We start from the raw sequence: 23,898 nt of genomic DNA, 5'->3' as shown, positions 1-23,898 counted from the left end.
TCTCTTACACATGAAACAAGATCATTGAGACTATTTATGAAATCAGAGAAACTTAGGTTGGAGCAAGAATCACACTTCCAAAATAATCTTTTTTCATTAATTGTAATAAAATCATCATCACTTACTGCGACCTAAGTTTGATAAAAAAAGAGATAACAAAAATAGTCACACTGTATAGGTATACTTTATGTCTTTGGATCGTTTGTTGACTTGATCAGATTTAGAGCAAAATTTAGATATTTTAGAGAGAATTAATAGCGAAGTGTGAAATTTTAAAATCAATAAAACTAATATGAAACTTAATAACTTTTCAAAAATCAGCAAATTATTTCCAGATTGTTGCTAAGAGATTTGACTAAATTCGTTGACTGTACTTACTTGAAATCTTCAAATATCACCAAATTTTTGAATCAAGATTCAAGAAACGTTTAGATCTTAAAAAAAAATTTAATTTATTAAAAATAATAACAAACTTTTGCTATATCAACAAAAACTATGGTTAAAAAATGGAACTGGAATGAAACAAAAACTAACAAACTACAAGCAAAAGAATGTCTTTTAAAATACTTTTTTAAAAAACTTCCTATCTACGAGACTAACATACAAAACATTCACTCTTTGTTTTGCGGTGGTTCCTCCGCTGCTTCGACTAACAATTTACCCTCCCTTCCAATTACATACAAGATATCCTCATCGCTGGAATCACTCCCATCTGTATCTTCGGGGACTTGGAAGGAAATCCTCGAAGAACAATCGAAGACGAAGGGAAATTTCTTCGAGTTCAATTTGATAAATCTTTGGGAGTGTTTTTGTCCCACTTTGTCCACAAAGTAGTCTTGTGTTAAATGGAAGTTCTGACCAGTCAAATTCTGTCGATGTGGCTCGAGATCTGTTGGAGAGAATAACAGAATTTTGCTGTTGTCCATTTTTTCGGGAATTTGTGTCTCCTCGGGTGTCTTAGGTTCTACAATTTCTTCCTCGAGAATTTGCATCTCCTCGGGTTCCTTAGCTTCGACAATGTTTTCTTCTTCTTGTGCTTTCTCAAGTTCCTTCAGATCTAAAATTTCTTCGTTGGGAATTTGTGTCTTCTCGAGTTCTTTAGGCTCTATAATTTCTTCATCGACAATTTGTATCTTCGCGAGTTCCTTATGATCTTCATTGGGTGTTGCTGTCTTCTCGAGTTCCTCAGGATCTTCAACGGGAATTAGTGTCTTCTCTATTTCCTTAGGTTCCACAATTTTTTCTTCGGCTTTTTTCACCTTGGCTCGAGCCAATCTCACTTTAGGTTTCTTTTTCGTGGGCACAGTTCGAGGAGGTTTCGGCTGATGGGATATGTTTTTGATCGGAGTTAGCATCTTTTCCATTGGAGCATGCGGGGTTTTATTCTTAATTGGGGATAGTTGATACTTTTCCATAAGAATAGGTGGGGTTTTGTTCTTAATCGGGGTTAGCTGGCATTTCTTCATAGGAACATCAGGCACTGACGAGGGGTTAGTGGTGACTGCAGTAGAGTTTATTATGCTCGCCCCAAGAAACCCAGTTTCGTTGCTGAAACTTGCGCTTTGACATAACGCTGGAGGTGTAGGTCGCGGCTTGGGCAGTGACTTTTCTACTTTCCTTGTGGATATGGACATTTCCGGTCCTGAGGCGGATGTTTCCATTTTCGTGAGATCAATTTCTGCCTCAGGAACGAGTTTTCGTTCGGGAATTTTGCGTTTGAAAAAATTCAATTTACTCTTCTCTTGTTTTGTCTGTGCAGACTGTAATCCTTCGTGACTTTTTCGACCTTTCGACAATCTTTTATATTTGGGCTTCAAAAGTCGCACCGGAGAACTAGACGACGAGGAACTACTCGAGACCGAACGCTTAGAGATGTCCGATCGCCTTTTCATTTGGCGAGACTTCCGGCGTGCCATCGTCGGCAGAGACCTGGGTACGTGTTCAATTGCACCTAACCTCGCTGGAGGCGTACAATTGAAGCTTCTTGCGTTCTCCTCAGGAACAGCTATTGCCTTAAGTCCCCGATGGGCGATTTTCTCTGCATTCTCGGGGAACTTCTGGTGGAAAATTTTATTCAGATCCTTGTCCAAGTCGAGGCCGTACTTCTTCTGCAAGTGTCTCCTCGACCCCTTCACATAGCTGAACTTCTTGATGGTGGTCGTGGTGCAACTGGTGCGCTTCTTCTTCCGACTCGATCGGATGTAGTTGGCAGTGTCTAGGGAGTGCAGGGAATCATCGTCGGACGACAGATGCACCTGGCGATGATGGTGTTCTTCAATATGAACGATGTGCTCATCGACAGATGTCGAAAGCTGAGAGCGGTCTAATTTGTTTTTTGCAACCCACGGCGCCACCACTTTGGAGATTTGATCCCAATCGAATGTTTGCAGGACTTTCAGCATTCCGGTCTTCTGCCATTTGTCTTGTTGTTCCCGCATCAGGGCCAAGGTGTGGTTGGCACACTCCTCGAAGTCATCGCTACTGGTGCTGCCTTCGAAGTCCTCCACTTTAACCAAGGCCTTGCATTTGTTTTCTTTTCCAACTTCACCTTCGTTTTGATTGTCGTTTTCATCGTTGTTGCTTATGATTGTTTGGTCAGGAGTACAATCATCGCTGACTTCTACAGAATCATTTAGGATATCATAGTACTCAACTTCCTTGAAGGTTTCCTTTTCACAAAATTCCTGAAAAGAGGGATTTTTTTGTCAATAGGAGTTCGTTTTTAAGATTTTTGTTATGCTCACCTTCATTGCATCGGACCAAAGCTTTGAATTTTTTAAGATTGATTCGTCGCTTAGGATCGATTCCATTTAAGTGGCTGAAGTGAAATTTTGGTCAGTGGACAGTGGAGGGGCCAGCCAGATGCTTTTGTTTAAACTTTTGTTGGTTTTTATTTGATTTTTAATTTTTATATTTTGTTAACAGTTGAAAAACATGGAAAGTAAACATCATCGGAACAAAGCAAACTTCCAGCCAAATTCCAAATTCCAATGGGTTTTCCAATTTTTCTTTGGGTTGTGCTTACATGCGTTTTCTTAAGAGAAACACACATCGAAACCTAATTCATTAAATAGTAATATAGCGCTGAGAGCGTAGCCTTGGTGGTCATTCTGTTTCTCATTGTTAAAGACTTACTTACTTACTTAAGTTCGCGCTACAGTCCTGTGTGAACTAGGGCCTCACCCAATAAACTTCTTCATCTAGCTCAGTCCCTAGCTAGATGTCTCTTGTTTCGAGCTACAAGTTGACGTGTGAGCTTTGCACTATTCTTTCAAGTACGATATTAAAAAATCGCATGATAGCGTATCACCTTGTCTAAAACCTTTTTGACATGGAAAAGTTCTGTTAAGTTGTTTTCAACCTTAATGGAGCAGCGTGAATTTTCCATGGTCATCCTGCAGAAACGGACGAGTTTGGCAGGGATGCCAAAACTAGACATGGCTCTATACAGCTCGTCCCTGTAGATGCTGACATATGTGGCCTTGAAATCGATGAAAAGATGGTGGGTGTCGATTTGGTATTCTTGGGTTTTTTCTAGGATCTGCTGTAATGTGAATATTTGATCGACTGTGGACTTTCCTTATCTAAAACCACACTGATAAGGACCTATCAGGTTGTTGACGATGAGAGAAGATTTTGTAGGCGATGTTAAGTAGACTGATTCCTCTATAGTTGGTGCAGTTTATAGGGTCTCCTTTTTTATCATTATTAAAGGCATAATTCTTAATTACATTCAAAAACTGAAAAATACATACATCCAGTGACATCTATTTCCAAAAAACGCACCAAATTTCTGTCAAAAAACGGAGTATTCAACAAAAAAAAAAATAAACGATTGTTAAATTATAAGGACTGATGTTAAATGTGAACCACACCTTAACGTCACGTTTTATTCTGCATTTAGTTTGACGTTTATCAATTTTAGACTAATTCGATTTGAATCATTGAAAGATACACAATCGCACAACGCGTTAAATATACCTCAGAATCTTTGACAAATTAGACCACAATTTATGCAGGTGTGCCACCGACGTCGCGAAGGCCAAATGGCTTTTCAACAAGGGCGGGTAGATGTTGTGTATTAATGTCATGTTTGCTTTATTGCACATAGTGCCGTCTTACTGGAACCACATGTAGACTAAGTCCATTGGTTCAATTTGGTCCACAAGAAATTAGTTATCATCATTATGTAGCGCTCGGCGTTGGCGGTGACCTTACTAACGGCCGTCGTTTTATAAAAGAGTTCGGACCAATTACGCCACCGGCCCAAAATCCACACCTAACGGTAACTTTTTGAGGACGTATTATCACCTGGTGAACCTAGCGTAAGTTGGTGTCGTCACATATACAGCAATGTTGCTTGTTAACACAACCATTCATCTAAAAGTGCACCTCATCACTAAAAATGATTTTTCGGCCAAATTGGGGTCCTGTTCCAAACTATTCCCAAACTATTCGAAGCCTTGTCAGCAAACAAACGGGGTTGTCCATAATCATGAAATTTGAGCTCCTGGGTCAGTTTGATCTTATACGGGCGTAGGCCCAAATCTAGACGCAAAATTCGTCAAGTTGAAGTTTAAGTTATTCCGAGTTTTTGTGCACGGCGATTAATAGACTGCCTAGGGTTCTGCTGTACACTTTCATGGACTGCGGCGATGTTCTCGGGCAATCTTGCTATAATTTAACGTACGGGTGTTGACTGATTGTATACTGAACCGGTTGTCTCAAATTTGGCCATCAAACATTGAAGAGTTTACTCTGATCCACCACGTCTACCATAAAATGGGTGCAATGCGCGCAAAGTTTGCGTTAACGAACAATTATTTTGATAATAAAGTTTTATCATTTCAACGTGCTGTTTAATCGTGCAACTTGCCATGATAATTTGGCATAGTTAACTGAATAATAAACAAAAGATTTGATAGATGTCACCCAAAACAAAATGGCCGTAACTAGGCTCCAAAATCTATCCGCTCCAAAAAAACCTTGTACATAATTCAACCGTACCAATATTATCATAATAAAAAGAAAAGAGAATAATTCGTGTTATATTCAAAATCAGGCCATTTAAATTTGATCACCTTTTAAAATAATTCTTCATTTTTCAGTGTGTTTTATGCGAGAAAGTAAACTTTCAAAAACAATTTAAAACACAAATATTTATGAAGAAAAAGATATCTTTGAAATCTCAGCAATATAAACTGGGCAATTATTTTTCAAATTGTACCAAACCAAGAAGAACAAACAAATCTACTACTTACAAACATCCACTGTCAAAAATTGACATTTCTCTTTTGCGGGCCTCCGGTAATTCGTGTTTACAAAAAATTGTCATAGACAGTTGGTTTTTCTTTTTGCCAGAAACTCGTAGAAATTATCCAATATCCATGTGCAAAAATAAAAAACTACCAAAAGTCTATTGATTCCTTCAACTATCTTCTCGAAATATGATCAATTTTATTCACAAACATGACTGACTCAAGTGATGAAGTAAGTTAACCAAAAGAGAAGCAAATAAAGGCTTTTTCTCTTAACAGACTGCTTTATGGTTTTTGTAGATCGAATTTTGCCCAAATGTTGGCCCACACGAAGTTGCGGCTTCGGTCAAGTCCAAGGCAGTGGTGAAATTCTCTTCCGTCCAGGTTCCGGTGAAGTTCAATCGCTTGAAATGCAACACCGATCTGAATCTTCCGCCTTCCAATTGGTTGACTACCTCCGACAGCAGCTATGGCCTCCATAAGGCCTTATATCACTCGTCGGGATTTCCTAGGTAAGAAGAAGAAAGAAGACTTTATTTTTGTATGAAAATATTTACGAAAACAAATGCAATTCTCCAGCTTTCGCATGGCTCACATGTTTCCGGATTGCGTGGGAGAAGTTGATGTTGTCTCAGATGCGGAGAACATCAAGAAGCTTCTCAAACTCCCATACTCGAGTAAGAGCACCATAAGTATGATGGTCCATAAAGTGGGAAACACTCTACTCATCGATGAATTCGACATCCAGAAGTATTTACTTCGCAAGGCGGACGATGATTGGCGCTGGTTGAGGACCTTCATCCTCGAGACCATTGTTTCGCTGCGGGAGAGTGACAGCAATTTCTGTCTGAAGGACGAAAGCCGGGAGGCGATCCAAACCAAGAACCTGCAATCGAAATTTCTCTATCATAGTGCAGGGGGAAACAAGTCTGCCAAGAAGCAGGCTCAAAACCTGGGACATGTTAGCTCCAAGCCATTGCCGATATTGGGACCTGTCCTACCAGAGCCCAAAATCGATGAGAATGTTCCAGATCCGAATTCCTCCCATGAATTCAACCGCAACGTAGTGTGGACATTCGAAGACATCCGAATGCTCATAGGGACCGATATGCCGATCTTCGGTGGGCCCAATCGCCCATGCATCAGTTTACGTCTCCGAGACACCGCGAAGCCAATCAATGTTCTCACGGGAATCGATTACTGGCTTGACAATCTGATGTGCAACGTCCCGGAGGTCGTAATGTGCTACCATCTAGATGGGATTGTGCAGAAGTACGAGCTCATCAAGACCGAGGACCTGCCCTATTTGGAGAACTGTCAATTCGCTCCTCAAGTCGTTCGGAATGTAGCGCAAAACATTTTGGCGTTCTTGAAGGCCAAAGCCACAAAAGCAGGACACACTTATTGGCTGTTCAAGGCCCGCAACGATGACGTCGTGAAGCTCTACGACTTGACAACTCTGTGCAAGAACGAAACCAATTGCGATCCGAAACTCGAAAACCCTTTCACTGTCCCGGTGGCAATGCTGCTCTATACCGTGGCCAGAAATATGAAGAACACATCACCCAAGGTCTCAGCTAAGAAGGCAGGTTCCATACGGGCGCTCCTTGACAACTGCATCAAGCTGCTGCCCAAGGAGAAGTACCCCCAAATCGTCACTTCCTCTCACTACATTCTCTCCGATCTGCACATCCCCTCGGGAATCGATCCCAAATGTCCCAAGTTCGATAGTTCTGATCTGGATTCGGACACTCAGTCGGTGTACGAGGATGACAACTTCGACTACGATCCATTTGAGGACGAACTCTTGGACGAGAGTAGCGACGTGGCTGTGAAGAACATCTGCGACACTCTGAAGGAATTCCATTTAGACATCAATGCCAAAAATCCCAGTCCTCCATCTCCGTTGGTGGCATCTGTGGAGGAACGATGTCGAACTTCCTTGCAGCACATCTCCGAGGGCATATCATGTCTGCAGTTTTTCAACTGCAACGAAGAGCAGTTCATAAAGGAGAGCGAAGAGCGGGCTAAAGATGAGGAGAAGACAAGGATTTTGCACGAAGAACAAAATCCCAACATGGCCAGACCCTTCCGACCGATTCCACTGCCTTATGAGACGCTTTGTGCCAGTCCACGCGAAGAAAGTCCCGATAACGCCGAGTCTCTGGTGTCAGTTGCCGAAAATAAACCGTCGAAGTCGAAGAAAAAGAAGCTTCGCAAGAACAAGAGCAAGGAAGAGCCTCAACCCTCGACTAGTAACAATACCACTACCAGTAACGCTGCGGCAACTCTTTGTGATGGAAATAGCAAACAAATTGCAACCAATTTCAATTCCCAACTTTTCGGATCGTGGAATGTTCATTTGAAGTTGTTGCTGCTGGAGAAGGCGTGTTTGACCTATGCAACTCTGGCCGAACACAATTATCTGTCGCAGAAGTTTGGTTTGTGCTTGAAGGACATCTACATGGCTTTTAGGTGTCAGGAGGTTGTTGTTAAGTACATGACTACGATGATCTCGCAGAAGAGTTGTCTCCTTGGCCGGGCGGGTGATTGTTTCCTGCAAATAGCAAAGAGTGGAGATTTAATTGAGGAATACCTAAAAGAATATTCGCAGGAGAACGAAATCGATGCAGTGATTTATGGAGAAATCGAAAAGGATCTCCAACATATTGGTAAGGAATTTATTTACAAGCAAGTATCAAAAAAAATCATGTTTACAATTTTGCTAAGAAAAACAAAATAGAACAGTCTCAATTACTTTTTTTCAGGAACTTTTTCTGGTTCCTTGATAGTAACACACATTAAAGTCAAAATTATTTTTAGAATGAGAAATTCTGATAAAAAAATCTGAGTAACATTTTATGTATGATGGAACTTATAAGTTCTCCAAAAAAAATCAAAGTTGAGTTCCAAAGAAGAAAAAGTCGTGAATTGTCAAATTTTAAAATTTGAAACCATTAAAGAACTTTATTAGTTTCCCTCTAATTTCGTTAAACACTGATTTTGATGTAGTCATTAGTTTTTTGAAAATGTTTAATTTTTTTCAATCGATTTTTTAAACTTTTATTTTCAATGGGACATCTTTTCCAAGCTATGTACATAGACAATTCGAAATTTAGCTGTTAGTTGAACGCCTTCAAACAGGGAATACAGTTTTATAAGATTGATCTTCTTTTGCACTCGTGGTCTAAATTTACCGTTCCTATTGTTATTGTTCTAAGGAGATTTCGTTCAACCAAAACCAGTTGGTCATACTTTGAAGTGAATGAAAACCTACACTTTAACTATCTTAACTAACCTCCAATCCTACATACAGTCCTAAAATAATACCGCGGACCATCATCGACTTAATAAAGTGAAAGAACCGAAATGACATTCTGTAAAGATAAGTATCTTTTTCCAAAGACATGATTACGCACATGAATTCTCAGCTTAGAATTGTGGAACAAAAGTTTCTTTTGCAATGATCATAGTAGCAAAAGGGCAGACGGTGATTTGATTTTTATCCTGCCGAACAGGATTCTGCATATATATTCGGAGAAAGAAAGATTATTGCATTTAAAAACTGCTCTCGTATTCAAAATCCGAGATTTATTATTTACTCTCTTCTTCAGAGAGGAAAATTAAAAAATAATTTAAATGCGTTTGACAAGCAGAAGGCTCTCAAAAAAAACGTTTTAGACATGCGTTTTTGTAACAGGAGATAATTTCCTAAATATTGATGTATCATGCTTTTCGTTGAAATATATTATCCTTTGTTTGGCAAGAGTCCTAAGAGATCTAAACACACATAAATACGCTGGTCCGGATGGTATCCCCACTATTGTTCTGAAGAGGTGTTCTTCAACGCTGGCAAAACCACTGCGTAAGCTTTTTCATCTGTCCTATTCCTAAGGTCTCGTTCCTAGCGGATGGAAAACGGCATTTGCCCAGGCTATTCCCAAAAGAAGCAAATCTTCCTCACCCTCTAACTACCGACCGATTGCACATACTTCCCTTCTTTCCAAGGCATGGAAACGCCGATTAATTATCAGCTCAAGAAATATCTTGAAGATCGAAAGCTTCTTAATGACCGGCAATGCGGCTTTCGTAGCAATAGGTCTACTGGTGATCTCATGAACAGTGGAGCAAATCTTTACATCGTTTTGGAGAAAGTAAAATTATTGCACTAGATATTTCAAAAGCATTTGATAGGGTTTGCCATCAGGCTGTCTTATCGAAAACGCGTGCTTTCGGTTTTCATGAATCGCTGCTTCATTGGATAAGTAATTACCTTTCGGATCGTTCTATACAAGTAGTATTGGATGGATTCAGGTCTGAAAACCATAAAATAAAGGCTGGTGTGCCCCAGGGCTCTGTTTTATCTCCAACACTCTTTCTCATTTTTATTAATGATCTTCTGTCTGCAACATCTAATCCAATACTTTATTTCGCTGACGATAGTACTCTTAGCTTTTCATATTCGTTTCCAGACTCACATCCCTCTTCTTCGGATGTGGAACTGCAACGACAAAATATGATAAGCTCATTAAATTCCGACCTAAACAGCATTGTTAAATGGAGATTAGAAAACCGCGTGGAATTTAATGCTTCGAAAACCCAATGCTGTCTTGTATCGTTAAAGCGAAATATACCCCCATTGCCATTATCCATGGATGGCACTTGCATCAATGAGACTGAACACCTCGATATTCTCGGTATACCAACCACCTCTTATATAATGATCACACACGCGATGTCGCCAAAAACGCCGCAAGATGTTTGGGTTTCCTTAGGCGATGCAAGAAATATTTCACCTCTTCTGATCTGGCTGTTATGTACAACGTTGGATATGCCATCGACACCTGCTGACTTTTTATTTTTTATTGAATTGAAGATGAGCTAAAGCTCAACCTTCGTCACTAACAAGGGACTTGGTCCCGTTTGCTCGGCGATTATGGCATTTGCCAAGGAATCGTCATTGAACCGCATGAAACCGCGGTTCTCAGATCGCCATTGTGTCATATCATTTGAAGGTAAAAGTGATTAAGTAGGGCTCTGTTTTCCAGGTCGTGGTTGGGCCGAATGCTAACATTCACCTTGTACACTTGCTGGAAAGCAGCTCCCACCGCCTCCACTTTTTCCTTCGGATCTTCAATTATGTAAAAGTCATCGTCAAAGATGGCTTCCTCTGGATCTATTTGCGCTGTCATGACTACGTCTCTGTTTTCTTCGATTCTTTGGAGTTTCAGACTCGGAAGGTCATTGTCGTTCTTTTTCCTGAATATATTGTTGATTTTAGGGAACATACTAGGGTCACTCGAATTAACTGACCGGATCTTGCGGTCCCAGTACTTGTTAATTGATAGCCTGTAGTTCTCCTTAATCAACAGATTGACATTTTTTATTGACGACTTCAGTGTCCTAACCTCCAAGTCGTGTGGGTCTGTAAGTCGTCTGTACAAGTTTTTGAGTCTTGTCAGTAAGCCACTCTTGTGCCTACGTAGTGCGTCAATTGTCGCGTTTCTGTAAGCGTCCATTTGGTCCCGTTCTTTGTACTTTGGAATTGTCCGTTCCATCGTCCGTTTTATTGTTTCGTCCATCTGTTGTAAATGTTGGTCAATTTCTGTATTTGTCAGGTTTCTGTTGTTTGGTGGGGCTATGTCACTCGAACGAAGTTTTCTTGCTTATGCTTTGGCGAAACGAGGCCAAAGCATATTACTGTAATTGTAAGAATGCGTTGCAACGTATTCCTCCAACTCCACGCGTTAGTTCGGAACCTACATTACAGCGGCCAGTCCGCAGTGATCACTGTCGTACTCGACTGTCTGTAAGCAGTTTCGATGGTGATTACCCACTTTGTCTGTAACTGTCAGTCTGGTGTCGTACAGCAAAACATCCAGAAAGGAGCCGCTTCTTGGATACGATAGCTTTTCAGAAGCCAGCAGGTCGACGCCATATTCAACGCTGTAAAGATTCATCAAATTAAAAAGATGGTTACCTCTGGGATTATTATGTTGATTTCCCCAATCTTCATGTTTTGCGTTCAAATCGCCGGCCAAGATGAAATAGTTTTCTTCCAAGCTCAGTTTCAGTTCCCTAAAAAGAATCTCGAGTTCTGAAGCAAAGTAAGTAACCTGCGGAGCTCCAGCCGCATAAGCCCCAATCATATACATCTGCTTCCCTTGAGTGAGAGAGATGCATACAACGCAAACTTCTAGCGTCTTGAGCTTTCGCAATTCATTGTTATATACGACTTTATAATTAATGCCTTTTCGTATAAAGAGAGCGACACCGTCCCCTTGAGTGGAGTCGGACCGGTCTCTTCTTACGATATTGTAATTTGTATGAGTCAATTTGTGTTTGTGGTTTAGCTTAGTTTCGCTAGCCATAAATAGATCGGGACTGTAGTCTGTCAACAATTGGAATATATTGGCTCTTCCGACGCACTAAACATCATGCCACGCGTACTACTCTTGGGTTCTTGGGCTTATGAATGAATATAGGATTTTTGTATCTGTATTGTCAACTAGACCATTCATACAAATTTGAAAAAAACCCCAGATATTAATCCTTTTCTGTAAATTATGACCCAAAAACCCAGTATTGGGTTTTTGGTTCTATTTGAATTTTCCATAGTTTTTATTTCGTATGACTTTTTACATTCAATTTGGAATTTTTTTATGACTGGGGTAATATTAAAGGGTAAAAAGGGTTTGATCCAATTTAAATTTATTTGAGACTGTGATCTTCTCTATTAAACAAAGTGCACATCATGGGAAAAGTTAAGGAATTAACTATTGAAACTCCATCTGCGATTATGACCCTTATTGAAGAAGGCTATTTGGAAAGAGAAATCGCCACAAAATTGAAGATATCCAAAGGAGCCGTTCACAGGACCATACAGCGTTACTCTACCAGCTGTTTGAAGGATAAACCGAGGTCAGGACGACCTGGAGATACGACGAAAACCAAAGATCTGCATATTATCACTATAAGCAAGCGTTCTAGGAAGAAAATAGCACCACAAATACGCGCCGAGGTCAATGAAATCCGGGAAGAACCATTATCTGTAACAACGAAGGTTAACGCATGTTGGACTTTTTGGGCGTGTTGCAGTGCGGAAACCACTTATAAGACCCCAAAACATCAAACGTTTGGAATGGGTCTTCAACTGAGTCTTATGGAGCGATGAGTCTAAGTTAGAGATATTTGGCTCAAATCGCAGAGTGTACGTCAGGCGCAGTGCTGAACAGAAGATGCTGACAGACTGTTTGGTCCCAACTGTAAAGCATAGAGGCGGTTCAGTGATGGTGTTTAATACGAGTGATCGGAAGAATGGTTAAAGAAATCTATAAAAAGATATTGTAAGACCACGTTTTGGTATCTGGCCTCCGATTAATCGGAGAAGGTTTTGTATTCCAGCAAGACAATGACCCGAAATACACTTCAAAACTTTGCCGGGGATACCTGAAACTAAAAGAAGATGAGGAAATTCTAAAAGTAATGGTATGGCCACCGCAGTCTCCAGATATTAACCCCATTGAGCTCTTATGGGAAGAGGTTTGACAGAAATGTCCGGAATCACCATATAACATCGGAATCTGCTCTTTGGGAAACTCTACAAAATTGCTGGAATAATATTCCACAAGAAAAAATACAAAACCTTGTAAGAAGAATGCCCAGAACTGTAAACAAATTTATTGAATTTAAAGGAGGGTTTTTTGATGAAAACTCAATTTAGAGCTTTTATTGGTTTTTTAAATAAATAATTTAGTTTATATTTTTTTAGTATTTACAACTAGACATGCTCTTCACTTTTTTTCCTTATTAACTTTTTTCTTAAAACTTCAGTTAAGGAGTTAACACTAGATATTTCTCAAATTTCAGAAGAAGTCTCAAACTTTTGACATGTAGTGTATATATTGCATTACGTACAACCTCTACAACTTCTGCTAACGTGTCACTTCATAATTAAAATCCAAAACGCACAAGAGCCTGACTGTAAACAACAAATGAATAGCAATTTCTTGTGTATGCTTGTTTTTTTTAACTTTAACGAAAAAAAATAGACTGAACGTAATAACTTCATGTTTGCGCTGAGAACTTGTAGGAAAGAACACACTCCTTCGTTCCTACAAGTTTTCATTGTAGTAAGTACCTTCTACCTACCAATAACATTCCTTCATTATCATCATAAACATGTCTTTATCTATCTATCGGCATAAAGCTGAGCACTCCAGTGAACTATTCTTTATTCATTTTAGATACCTACCTAAATACACAACCAATAGGCTATCGGTTTACAATTTAAAGAAACATGTTCTTCCTCATTTTTATCTTCAGATAATTTAAACAAACAATTGTTTTTGTTAAGTATTCTTACTAGTATTTTTCATTTCCCTGGTGAGTTGTCCTAGGATGAGTTTGTCTTGGGATGAATCGCGCTGTTTTGTTGACAAATCAAATGACATTTATATTTTTGAAGACAAACTTATTTTACTGGAACATTTTTAAATCTTATATAGGTACTTTTTAAACAGACTCTTTGCATACAGGAGCAAGTTCGTGCGACCCAGTCGCGCATTTTATTATCTTTTGGTTATAATGCAAAAGAACCTTTCTTAATAATAAGGCGATATAACTATAAAGGAATGTTCAACACTCCATCAGTTTTAACTTGAACTCAATTTTTGATTTCCTGTCAATTATTTTTGTAGGGCGACATCAAGAATGAGGAATGCATTACCCAAATCTGTTTTTCCCTCCCAATTTATTATTCAAAACCGGTACTTCCTATAAAATCATTCCCATATACACACGATTTGGGAATTTGATTTGTAAAAGATTAATTGTAGCATGGGTCGTGCATATCCATATTTGCAATTTCTGTAAGAATAATGTAATAACAGGGCTAAAAAATGGTCCAATAACGCCACCACTTCCCAATCCGCACTTAACTGTCATTCGCTGCAGATGCTATGGCTTCTTAACAGATCTGATAGAAAACCCTAAGTAAGTAGTCAAAAAGTTGAGAAAATCTAAAATAGATAAACCTTATAATTGAAATCCAAAATCTGATTTCTAATGAGTGACAAAAATGGCTCTAAATCCCTTTAGTGCGCACTTAAGTTTAACTGTGGGCCAAGATTTAAGGGAATCAGCTTTGTTGTGTTAAATACCCAAAGAATGTTAATACATTGGTTTATTAATAATGTAGTCATCAACAAATTTCCTTTACTAAAGAATAATACTATTTCGATATTTTTATTTGTTCAATTTCATAGAAAACGACATCATTGAACCGACTAAAAATGTTGAGGAACTTATGCTGGCCAGTTGTCAATGCTATGAAACTGCTCTACTGTGTGTAAGTTCATACGATGAAATCAATGCTCAAAATGAATTACTTAGGCGATTAGGAAATGTAAGAAATGAACTTGGACTAAAATATATGTACTGGGCTCAAGGTAAGTACCAATTTATTTATTTTTTAAAACAAATACCAAAACATTAAAATTTTTAAAACAGAGGAATTTGCAAAACACATGGAAGAAATCACCAATGCCAATTTAAACAAAACTAAAACCAAAACCCAAGATGAGACGAAAAATACAATCAATAATGAAGATGATGTTGATGAGATCAAAAATTCAAAACCAAAATCCGAAAAACCTTATTATGAGATCTTAGCTACAAAATCATTTGATTGCTTATCAAGGGGCATTGTGTCTTTCAGCATGGTTCAAGATAATGTGAATTTAGCATTTTTATATTGCAACATGGGACGTTATATGAGATTCAAGGCACATCTTTTCGTTACTGATGGACAGTATGTTTTAAAAAACTTCCCCCAAAAAATGGGACAGAATTGCAAATGATTTTTAATTTTTTTAATTTTAGGACTGATGATTTACAAAAGAGAAAATCCTTATACCATGAAGCATTTAAATATTATGAAAAGGCTAAAATTGTTCTTGGAACCCGGAAGTGCAATCCAGATCTGTGGGATTTGGTTAGTTGGGAATTATCGACAGCTATGTTTACACTTGCTAAACAATTGCAGGATTTCAGCCCAAATGTAAGTTTAATTTTAAGCCTTCTTTATACCCCCAATTGAAACTTTTTTCTTAATTGTCAACTTTTGAAGTAAAGAAGATGGAGCTGGTGCCAGATATTTGAGCTAAAATCGAATAAAAAGCAAAATTGAAAAAAATCTGATCAAGTTGATTTTTATCTCATTTGATTAGCTTTCACATCTCTTATAAAGGTTTATTTTTTTAAACACAATTTAAGAAACCAAGTCAGGGAAGAATTTTGAAGAGGCAACGGCCTAGTCACTGATAAAGCTTCGGTTCCCATCGATCACCGAAATCAAGCATCAGTGAGCGTGGTTAGTAGAAAGATGGGGGACCGTCTCGAAACCTACTGCGTGCTGTTGTCATGTGTTCTTTCTTTCTGTTGTTCTTTCTCTTCTGTCCTTCTGTCTTGTATTAATGTCTTGTGTTGTTATCACCTTACATAGCCTTAGTTGCTCAAGGTGCTGTGTTCTCTACTCTGCACATTTATGTGCAGAGTAGTGTGAAATGTAATGTAATGTAATTTTGAAGAACACATGTTTTTGATCCAACTTCTAGCTCAAATATCTTTAAATCTGCAAAATCGATTTTAACTTCATTCAGCTGTTAAGTTAAGCGCCGTATATTTGATTCCCTTTCTCAAACACACTCGTTATAGTTCCAAAATCAGAAAATCTCCTTTTCAACAGACGTTATAAATATTCTTAAATTTATTTGCAGACAACTCCTGAATTAGAGAAAGAAGTTATAGATTTACTGCAGAAGTCGTTAAAACTCTGTGATACAGAAACACCAGGAGCCAAACAAATTCTTTATACTTATCGTTCTGGTGTTTTGCACAAAAGGTAATTTTAATTTAATTATTTTTATTATAAATAAGTGCCTCTTACAGGGTAAGTCATCTAGTGTTTTCTTTTTAATAGCTTTTACTTGTTTTTTTTTTTTTTTTTTTAATTCGATTAATTGATTTATAGTACGTTGCTGTATATCAAAAGATATTTCGACACTGAAAGCTGTTTCTCTCTCCAAATTCTAAGAGAAAATCTGTATTATTTCTCCGAGTTCTGCTAAACGGAGTTATTTCCTTTATAAATGATTATCGTTGAAAAATATTTAATACTGAATTTAGTGGTGTGTATTCCTAACAGTACATTTTTTGGAAATAAATTACCGAAATATAACACTCCAGGTTGGGGGTTGTGCCGTGAGGGTGACTTCCTGACCAAGCCTCGGATACGGACGGATTTACTGTTGACAAACCAAGCAAACGAAATAAGGACAACGAACTTTGGATCTTTACGTGGAATATTAGGTCCAACAGATTGACCACATTGCGATCGACGCACGACACCTCTCCAGTATACAGGATTTCCGAAGTTTCCGAGGGGCCAACATTGACTCGGACTACTAACTCGTTATAGTTACGGCGACGCATATCACGGTCTAAGCTAAAACATGGAAGTACTGTGAGAAGTTTCGACGTTAGACGGCTCCATTCGCAAGATACAGCCATGTCCTTTTCCGATCGAGTCTCTAGTAACCTATGAAGGAGTCCTATGCTGCCTGCATTAAGGATTGAAAACCAGTGGCAACATTGCCTTGCCGCCATCAGAGATGCCCCCCCTGAAGTGCTAGGTTTCACGCGGCCACCACAGCGAAACCCCTGGTTTGACGATGAATGCCGGCAAGCGCACGCAGCGAAACAAGAGGCATACAAAACGGCGCTGCACAGGAGAAACAGAGCTGCTCGCGAGCAGAAGAGGAGATGGGAACACCGGCTTCTTAGATGGAACAAAAAGAGAGCATGAAAACCGCGCGATCGGAGATAGAGATAGAGGGATGTCACAATAGGAATGAGGTTCGTAAGTTGTGAAAAAAGGTAAAAAAAAGCTTCCGAAGGGTACCAGCCACGAACAGAAGCCTGTAAGACGATCAGGGGAACATCGTAGTAGAACCGCAGTCGATGCTGAGAATAAGGAAAGATCACTTCTCCAAATTATATAACGGCGATGAAGAACCGAATTCCGCTGTAAGGGAGATAGAACCACTCAACCTCGGCGACGCAGATCAACAACTCCGCCTACCCAAACTAGACAAAGACATATCTAAAATAACGTTAAACAAAGCTGCTGGAGCTGACGTCATCGCTGCCTATTTAAATCGGCAGCCGATGACTTGGTAGGGAGCATGCACCAACTCATCTGCTAAATATAGTCGGAAGAAAGCATGCCCGATACATAAGAAAGGAGATCCTCTAAATTGAGCCAACTACAGAGGCATCAGTCTCCTTAACATTGCGTATAAGATCCTCTCTGCCGTATTATGTGAACGTCTGAAACCGTTCGTAAAAACCTGATTGGTCGTTATGAGTGTGGCTTCAGACCAGCAAAGTCCACTATCGTTCACCCTACGGCAGATCTTGGAAAACCCCATTAACTTCAAATCGATACCCACCATCTCTTTATCGATTTTAAAGCTGCGTATGACAGCATCTATAGGGAAGAGGCGTTGCGCTGTCATGCGGCTTCTTCAACATCGTTCTGGAAAGAATTGTGCAAAACTCAACCGTCAACACTAGAGGCACAATCTTCCAAAGGTCCACCCATTTATTTGAATACGCAGATGATATTGACATAATTGGAAGATCAAAGCGTGATGTCAGTGGAGCGTTTTTGAGCATTGTGACGGAAGCGAAGAATATGGGTTAAGTGGTCAATGAGGGCAATGAGGGCAAGACCAAGTATATGCGGTAATCAAAAAATGACATTGAACAACGACGTCTTGGACAAAACATCACCATAGACAGCTATAACTTTGAGGTAGTTGAGAACTGTATCTACTTAGCACCGCTATTAACTTAGACAACGACACCAGCGCTGAAATCAAGCGAAGAATAACCCTTGCAAATGGCTGCTTCTTTGGACTTAGAAGGCAATTGAGCAGCAAAGTCCTCTCTCGAGCATCTAAAATCATCACCTATAAGACACTCATCATCCCGGTTCTCATTTATGGCGCTGAGCCCTGGACCCTGTCATATAACGATGAGGGCGTCTTAAGGTGCTTCGAGAGAAAAATTCTTCGGGTGATTTTTGGTCCCGTATGCACAGATGGAGAATGAAGGAGAAGATAGAAGGACGAACTGTACGGGCTGTTTTTGAATTTTGTTATGGGGGAAAAATCAACTGGCTTATTCGACAGAAATTTATTTATAAAATATCGGTAAAATAAATAAAGACTTAGACTCGTGTCACACTACACAGTTTTGGGCGTACGGCAGAAGAGCTATAAGCTATAAAACCGTATAATGTGTAATTAGTCATTGATCCGGTTTTTTGCCGTACGGTCAAAACCGTGTAGTGTGAAAGGAGCCATAAAATATCTGTTCAAGACGAGCGTGTTTTAAAATTGTCTTATTGTTATATTTCTATCGCAACTCATTTTTTGAAAACAAAACAAACCCAAACAAAAGTTTATAAATTATAACCGGATTTGAAAGGGTAAAAATGTCTTGCACCGTCGGAAAAATGTTGAACAACTACAGTCGTACCATAAAATGTTTTCCAAACTTAAGTAAAGGAAAGCTTACAAAAGGAAGGCAACGTTGCAAACGATTGTTGGAACCAAGGATGAAGTGTCAATAGACTCAGGAACTGAAGCCATACTGCTATTAGATTCTTTATCGCTTTGAAGTTTTCATTTCAGAGGCTACGTAAATACCCAAAAACTCCTATCTGGGGCTCGTTAAACCCACAACTTAGTGTTAAAAAGGCAATGCATCCACAGAGAATGACAATTTGGTGTGGAATGTTTAGTGGCATAATTTACTAAAGTGGTTCGTTTAGGATTGCACGAGATTCAAAAATCAAGCTTTTACCGAAATACTTAAATCTAGAGCCAGGAATTTACCCCTATGCAATATGTTTGTTGGGCTACGGTGAAAGACCAACGTTATGCCAACAATCTGAAAACGATTCAAACACTAAAGGCTAATATCTTCCAAGAAAGTGTTGGCTTATATCCCGACACCAGCAAGAAGATCTTGGAAATTTGAAGTGACAAAAAAGAAAGACATTGTGGTTAATTACTTCATTGAAAAGTTTGCTCTAACGTGTAAACCCTTTATATATGGAAACATTTAACTTTCGTCGATATATTGTATCCATCCGATCCTCTGTGCTGTATTGAATCTTCCGAGCAAACCACATAAATATTTTTAATCATAGACCTATTCCATAGTTTCTGTGGTTTTAAGTTTCTAGTTTAGTCAACTTGATTTTCTATTAACTTACAAAGGTCCATACATTGAGATTTAAGAAACAACCTTCATTTTTTAATATTTTTAAGTGTAAAAGTTTCCAATTGTGACATTGTTCGATATTTTACTACTTACAGAATTGCTTCATTTTACTACAATCAAATGCGCTCAAACGTTGTCGACATAACATCACTGCCAAAAACTTCCCTACAACTGTGCAAATTTCACTATGAAAAGGCAGCTACAATTTTGGATGGCTTGAAAGAAGCAAGTGATTATCTAATTGTTCAACTAGAACGGATTTCCCTACAAGAGTTCCTCACAGAAAGTAAGTAACTTCTCCTTTTCTAACATTTGTTAAGCTCCTTTAACTTAAACTTCTTACAGTTTCAACAAATTCAAATCATAAAATAAAACACATGCAAATCGGACTGGAATTATGCCTTCAATCTAAGGTCCTTTTTGAATATTCAATGAATTCCCTAGGAGACAATCCAACATCCACAGATGATTTTCTTCGGCATTTGAATCTCTTCGAGAGTAGACTGCAACATGCACTCAAGACACTAATCAAACTCCACATGAGTGGCAGAGATCCGAAGAAGTTAGCAGATTGCTATAAGAAAATGTACATGGAAACATTGAAGAGCAAAGCCCCAGTGGATAACACCAATGGAGCTCTGGCAGCATACCTTTTGGAATTAACCAACAAACTTATTCAAATTGAATCAGAACATTCAAAATGAATTTCTTATTAAACATTGTTTGATGAGCTCTTTTCTTTCTGTAGTTTATATTTTCTTTTCACACGACTTAATAATTGTTAGCTTTAATAATTTTATCATTGAGTAGTTTTAAGTTACAGTTTTGATGTTGATGTTGATGATGATGATAAAGATGATAACGAAAGAAGTTTGCGCTTGGCGTGTAATATTTATTTAGAGTTCTTTTATCTAGAGTAGCGCAGGTGTCACCAAAAGAATACAACACACACAGAAAAAGAGGTGAACTTTTATTTTTTTATAACAAATTCATTGTTGCGCTTTTTGACCCAATAACTTAGTTTCCATAGGAAATAAAAAAAAGAAAAAAAAATACAATGTTTGCAAATTAAAACAAAATTATTATGTTTCACTTGTTTTTGTTTTATTTAGTTTTGAAATAAAGCTGACACACTTTTTTTCGTTTTTGACTACATCCGTAAATGACCGCCACCGCCACAACCGCATCCACTATGTTGTTGACTTATTAATGGTAAACTTTCGAACAAATTACTAACTGATCGTATTCCACTGTCCATTGGGAGAGCGAAAACAGCCGTGCTCATGGCCAGCACCACGATAAGGAATGCAATTACCTTTTTAGAAAAGATTTAAATCGTTAAATGGATATTATATATTTTTTAATTTCAAACACACTCACTGTTAGTTTTGCCATTTTGTGGTGGAAACTGCCTTTCAATACTGACTTTGAGTTGAAAAATAAAAGTAAATCGTTTTCTCTACATAAATATATATTGTTATTTATTTTTGTTCATTGAAAATGAACGTGCTTTTGGAACAATAATTGATTAGGTTATAATGATTAATGTAAGCAATTCGATTGTGGGTTGGAAATATTTTCAGTGCAATTGTAATTTGATTTGGAATGCTTGACTTGAGGTATGCAACGGGCGCCTTTTGACACTCATAAAATCAAAAGTATAACAGTTTGGATGTAAGAAAATGGTCAGGTAGTTTATTAATTTTTTTGTTTTAAGTTTTGTTGCTAAATGTTGAAAAGCACGGGTGTAGAATGTAATACAATTGTTAGACATTTTCTGGAAATTTTGAAAAAAGGTAAAATAGTAGTTTTGAGGGTAAGCTGCTTTAGATGAGTTTATATTAATGGAAATTTGTAATAACGATATTAAGAGGAACTATATTAATAGTTTTGGATCAGTACTAAATTTCGAACTAGAAATTTTAATCAAACATGACACTACGATGGTAGAGACGTCGAAAAACATGTTAGATCCGCGTTGCCTTTCGTCTGTCGGGCTGTCCTCGCCTAAACCATTGGTTCTATTGGAAATTAAGGTTTAAAGTTTTTGAGACCAAAAATAACATTAGTCCCTATACAAATGTTTTTGGTCAAACATTTCCGTATAAAATGCCCAATAGCTCAATCTTAAAAATATATTTTTATATTGCTCCAAAAAAGGAACTCCAAGAGAACGTTAAATTTGATTACGATCTAGTGAACAGGTTTAAATACTGTTTATTATTAAAGGTGCCAATTTTTTTATAATTTCAATCATTTTTTCCGGTGACCGTTTGCATAGATGGAGAGTTGGCTGAGACCCAGTATAGCGCCAAATAAAGTTAGTAAGCAAATATGATACGTACGTCTCATAAGCACTAAATACTGCATACCAGAAATATTTCTAAAAGAAATTGAAAACATTTGGAAAAAGTGTGATTTTTTAGAGGAATGGAATATGACAACTGATTTTGACGTAATATAATTTGTTGGCCTAATTTTGGAAGACTTTTTCTAACATTCTTGGACGTGCAACGGTAATAACGCGGTGAATTATGTTCTCCAAGCGGCCATTTGTTTGGGCTTAAGTATCGATTGCGTTGACTAGTGAGTTCACATATCCCCACAATTAATAGTCAATCGGACGGCGTTAAATTAAACAAAGTCCAATTCACGGGTCCGTAAAGTGTCTATATATCACACCAAACACTCAGTTTTTGTGGATGTAAGGGCAGTGTCTTAAAATTTACTTGAAGATTATGATCACTCAAAATACGAAAGTTTGGTTTACTTACTTATTTATTCAATCGGAGGTGAAAACTTTATCGATAAAAAGAATCTCTTTATAAGAATATTGAGATCAACGACAATCACCGAATTTAGGCTTTTCAATGTGAATTCCAAACCAAACTAAAAATAAATAACTTGAAAGCTGACAAAACCTGGCTACCAGTTTAAATAGTGTTGTCAACTTAAAGTTTCATACCTAAAAAAACACCCGTTGTAATGGGCAGGTTCAGACGACATAAGGGACTTGAAAGTAAAGCAAGTTTCTAGCATCTGATTGGCCGGCTGTCAAAAAATTACCTTCCAATTAAGGCAACTTTATTGGAAAATTGCCTGGAAAGTTATTCAAGAAAAATCTCCCTAACTATCAAGTCAAGTCAGCTTATGACAAAATGACAATTGATCATGTTTTTTCATTCAACCGCTTGGGCCAATTTTAGCATACTCTTTCCAATATTTCGGTCGGTATCTCACGAATAAATACTTCAATAATGTCATCCAATGCGTCAATTGAAGCGGGCTTGTCTGTATAGACATGAGTTTTAACATAGCCCCACACAAAATAGTCTAAAGGCGTTAAATCGCACGATCTTAAGAAAATGATCTGAAATAAAATGTTCACCGAACTTGCCTCTCAATAAGTCCATCGTTGCGCGTGCTGTGTGTTGTACATATGTGGCACCTTCTTGTTGATCCACATGTCGTTCAAGTCAAGTTCTTGCATTTTGGGCAAAAAAAAAGTTGGATTTCATCTCAAGAAAGCGCTCACCATTCACAGTAACGTTACGATTCGCATCATCTTTGAAGATGTACGGTCCAATGGTGCCAACGCCCATAAAACGCACCAAACTGTTACTTTTTCTGTGTGCATTGATAGCTCTTGCAATGCTTCTGGCTGATATTCACTCCAAAATTGACAATTCTACTTATTTACGTATCTATTGACCCAAAAATGAGCTTCGTCGCTGAACACAATTTTTCGGTAAAAAAGTGTCAGAAGCGCGCTAAGAACTTTCTTAACAGAGCACGCATTTTGCTAATAAAGGGTGATTTTTTTGAGGTTAGGATTTTCATGCATTAGTATTGGACAGATTACGCGGGATTTCAGACATGGTGTCAAAGAGAAAGATGCTCAGTATGCTTTGACATTTCATCATGAATAGACTTACTAACGAGCAACGCTAGCAAATCATTGAATTTTATTACGAAAATCAGTGTTCGGTTCGAAATGTGTTTCACGCTTTACGTCCGATTTATGGTCTTCATAATCGACAAAGTGAGCAAACAATTAATGCGATTGTGACCAAGTTTCGCACTCAGTTTACTTTATTGGACATTAAACCAACCACACGAATGCGAACAGTGCGTACAGAAGAGAATATTGCGAATGTTTCTGAGAGTATTGCTGAAGACCGTGAAATGTCGATTCGTCGCCGTTCGCAGCAATTGGGTTTGTGTTATTCGACCACATGGAAGATTTTACGCAAAGATCTTGGTGTAAAACCGTATAAATACAGCT

The 23,898-nt window shown here is 38.2% G+C and overlaps 2 protein-coding genes and 1 long non-coding RNA gene across 3 annotated transcripts; 1 reads left to right on the top strand and 2 right to left on the bottom strand.

Annotated features, from left to right (window-relative positions):
• Positions 1 to 433: 433 nt before the first annotated feature.
• On the bottom strand, positions 434 to 2,941 carry LOC129947958 (titin). Its single transcript, XM_056058743.1, has 2 exons — positions 2,745 to 2,941; positions 434 to 2,684 (listed from the first exon to the last, which is right to left on the bottom strand). The coding sequence occupies exons 1-2, from the start codon at positions 2,808 to 2,810 to the stop codon at positions 612 to 614; spliced, it is 2,139 nt and encodes a 712-aa protein (XP_055914718.1). The 5' UTR covers positions 2,811 to 2,941; the 3' UTR covers positions 434 to 611.
• A 2,367-nt stretch (positions 2,942 to 5,308) lies between these two features.
• On the top strand, positions 5,309 to 20,695 carry LOC129946065 (erythroid differentiation-related factor 1). Its single transcript, XM_056056092.1, has 9 exons — positions 5,309 to 5,490; positions 5,559 to 5,770; positions 5,838 to 7,930; positions 14,525 to 14,707; positions 14,769 to 15,069; positions 15,141 to 15,318; positions 16,037 to 16,161; positions 19,709 to 19,899; positions 19,959 to 20,695. The coding sequence occupies exons 1-9, from the start codon at positions 5,470 to 5,472 to the stop codon at positions 20,315 to 20,317; spliced, it is 3,663 nt and encodes a 1,220-aa protein (XP_055912067.1). The 5' UTR covers positions 5,309 to 5,469; the 3' UTR covers positions 20,318 to 20,695.
• On the bottom strand, positions 20,693 to 21,213 carry LOC129946066 (uncharacterized). Its single transcript, XR_008781535.1, has 2 exons — positions 20,994 to 21,213; positions 20,693 to 20,928 (listed from the first exon to the last, which is right to left on the bottom strand). It is a non-coding gene; the product is annotated as an uncharacterized LOC129946066 (long non-coding RNA).
• Positions 21,214 to 23,898: the final 2,685 nt, after the last annotated feature.

This window comes from Eupeodes corollae, chromosome 2 (genome assembly GCF_945859685.1).
Source record: "Eupeodes corollae chromosome 2, idEupCoro1.1, whole genome shotgun sequence".
NCBI classification, from domain to species: Eukaryota; Metazoa; Arthropoda; class Insecta; order Diptera; family Syrphidae; genus Eupeodes; species Eupeodes corollae.
The sequence above is the reverse complement of the archived record's forward strand: the minus strand, read 5'-3'. Positions and strand labels throughout refer to the sequence as shown.

What these genes read in the sequence shown, in the direction of transcription:
- LOC129947958 (XM_056058743.1), bottom strand. Translation starts at nt 2,810, where the DNA reads ATGGAATCGATCCTAAGCGACGAATCAATCTTAAAAAATTCAAAGCTT. An exon ending in TTTGGTCCGATGCAATGAAG is followed by an intron (nt 2,685 to 2,744) that starts GTGAGCATAACA and finishes CCCTCTTTTCAG; the next exon opens with GAATTTTGTGAAAAGGAAAC.
- LOC129946065 (XM_056056092.1), top strand. Translation starts at nt 5,470, where the DNA reads ATGACTGACTCAAGTGATGAA. An exon ending in CACTCGTCGGGATTTCCTAG is followed by an intron (nt 5,771 to 5,837) that starts GTAAGAAGAAGA and finishes GCAATTCTCCAG; the next exon opens with CTTTCGCATGGCTCACATGT. An exon ending in AAAGGATCTCCAACATATTG is followed by an intron (nt 7,931 to 14,524) that starts GTAAGGAATTTA and finishes TCAATTTCATAG; the next exon opens with AAAACGACATCATTGAACCG.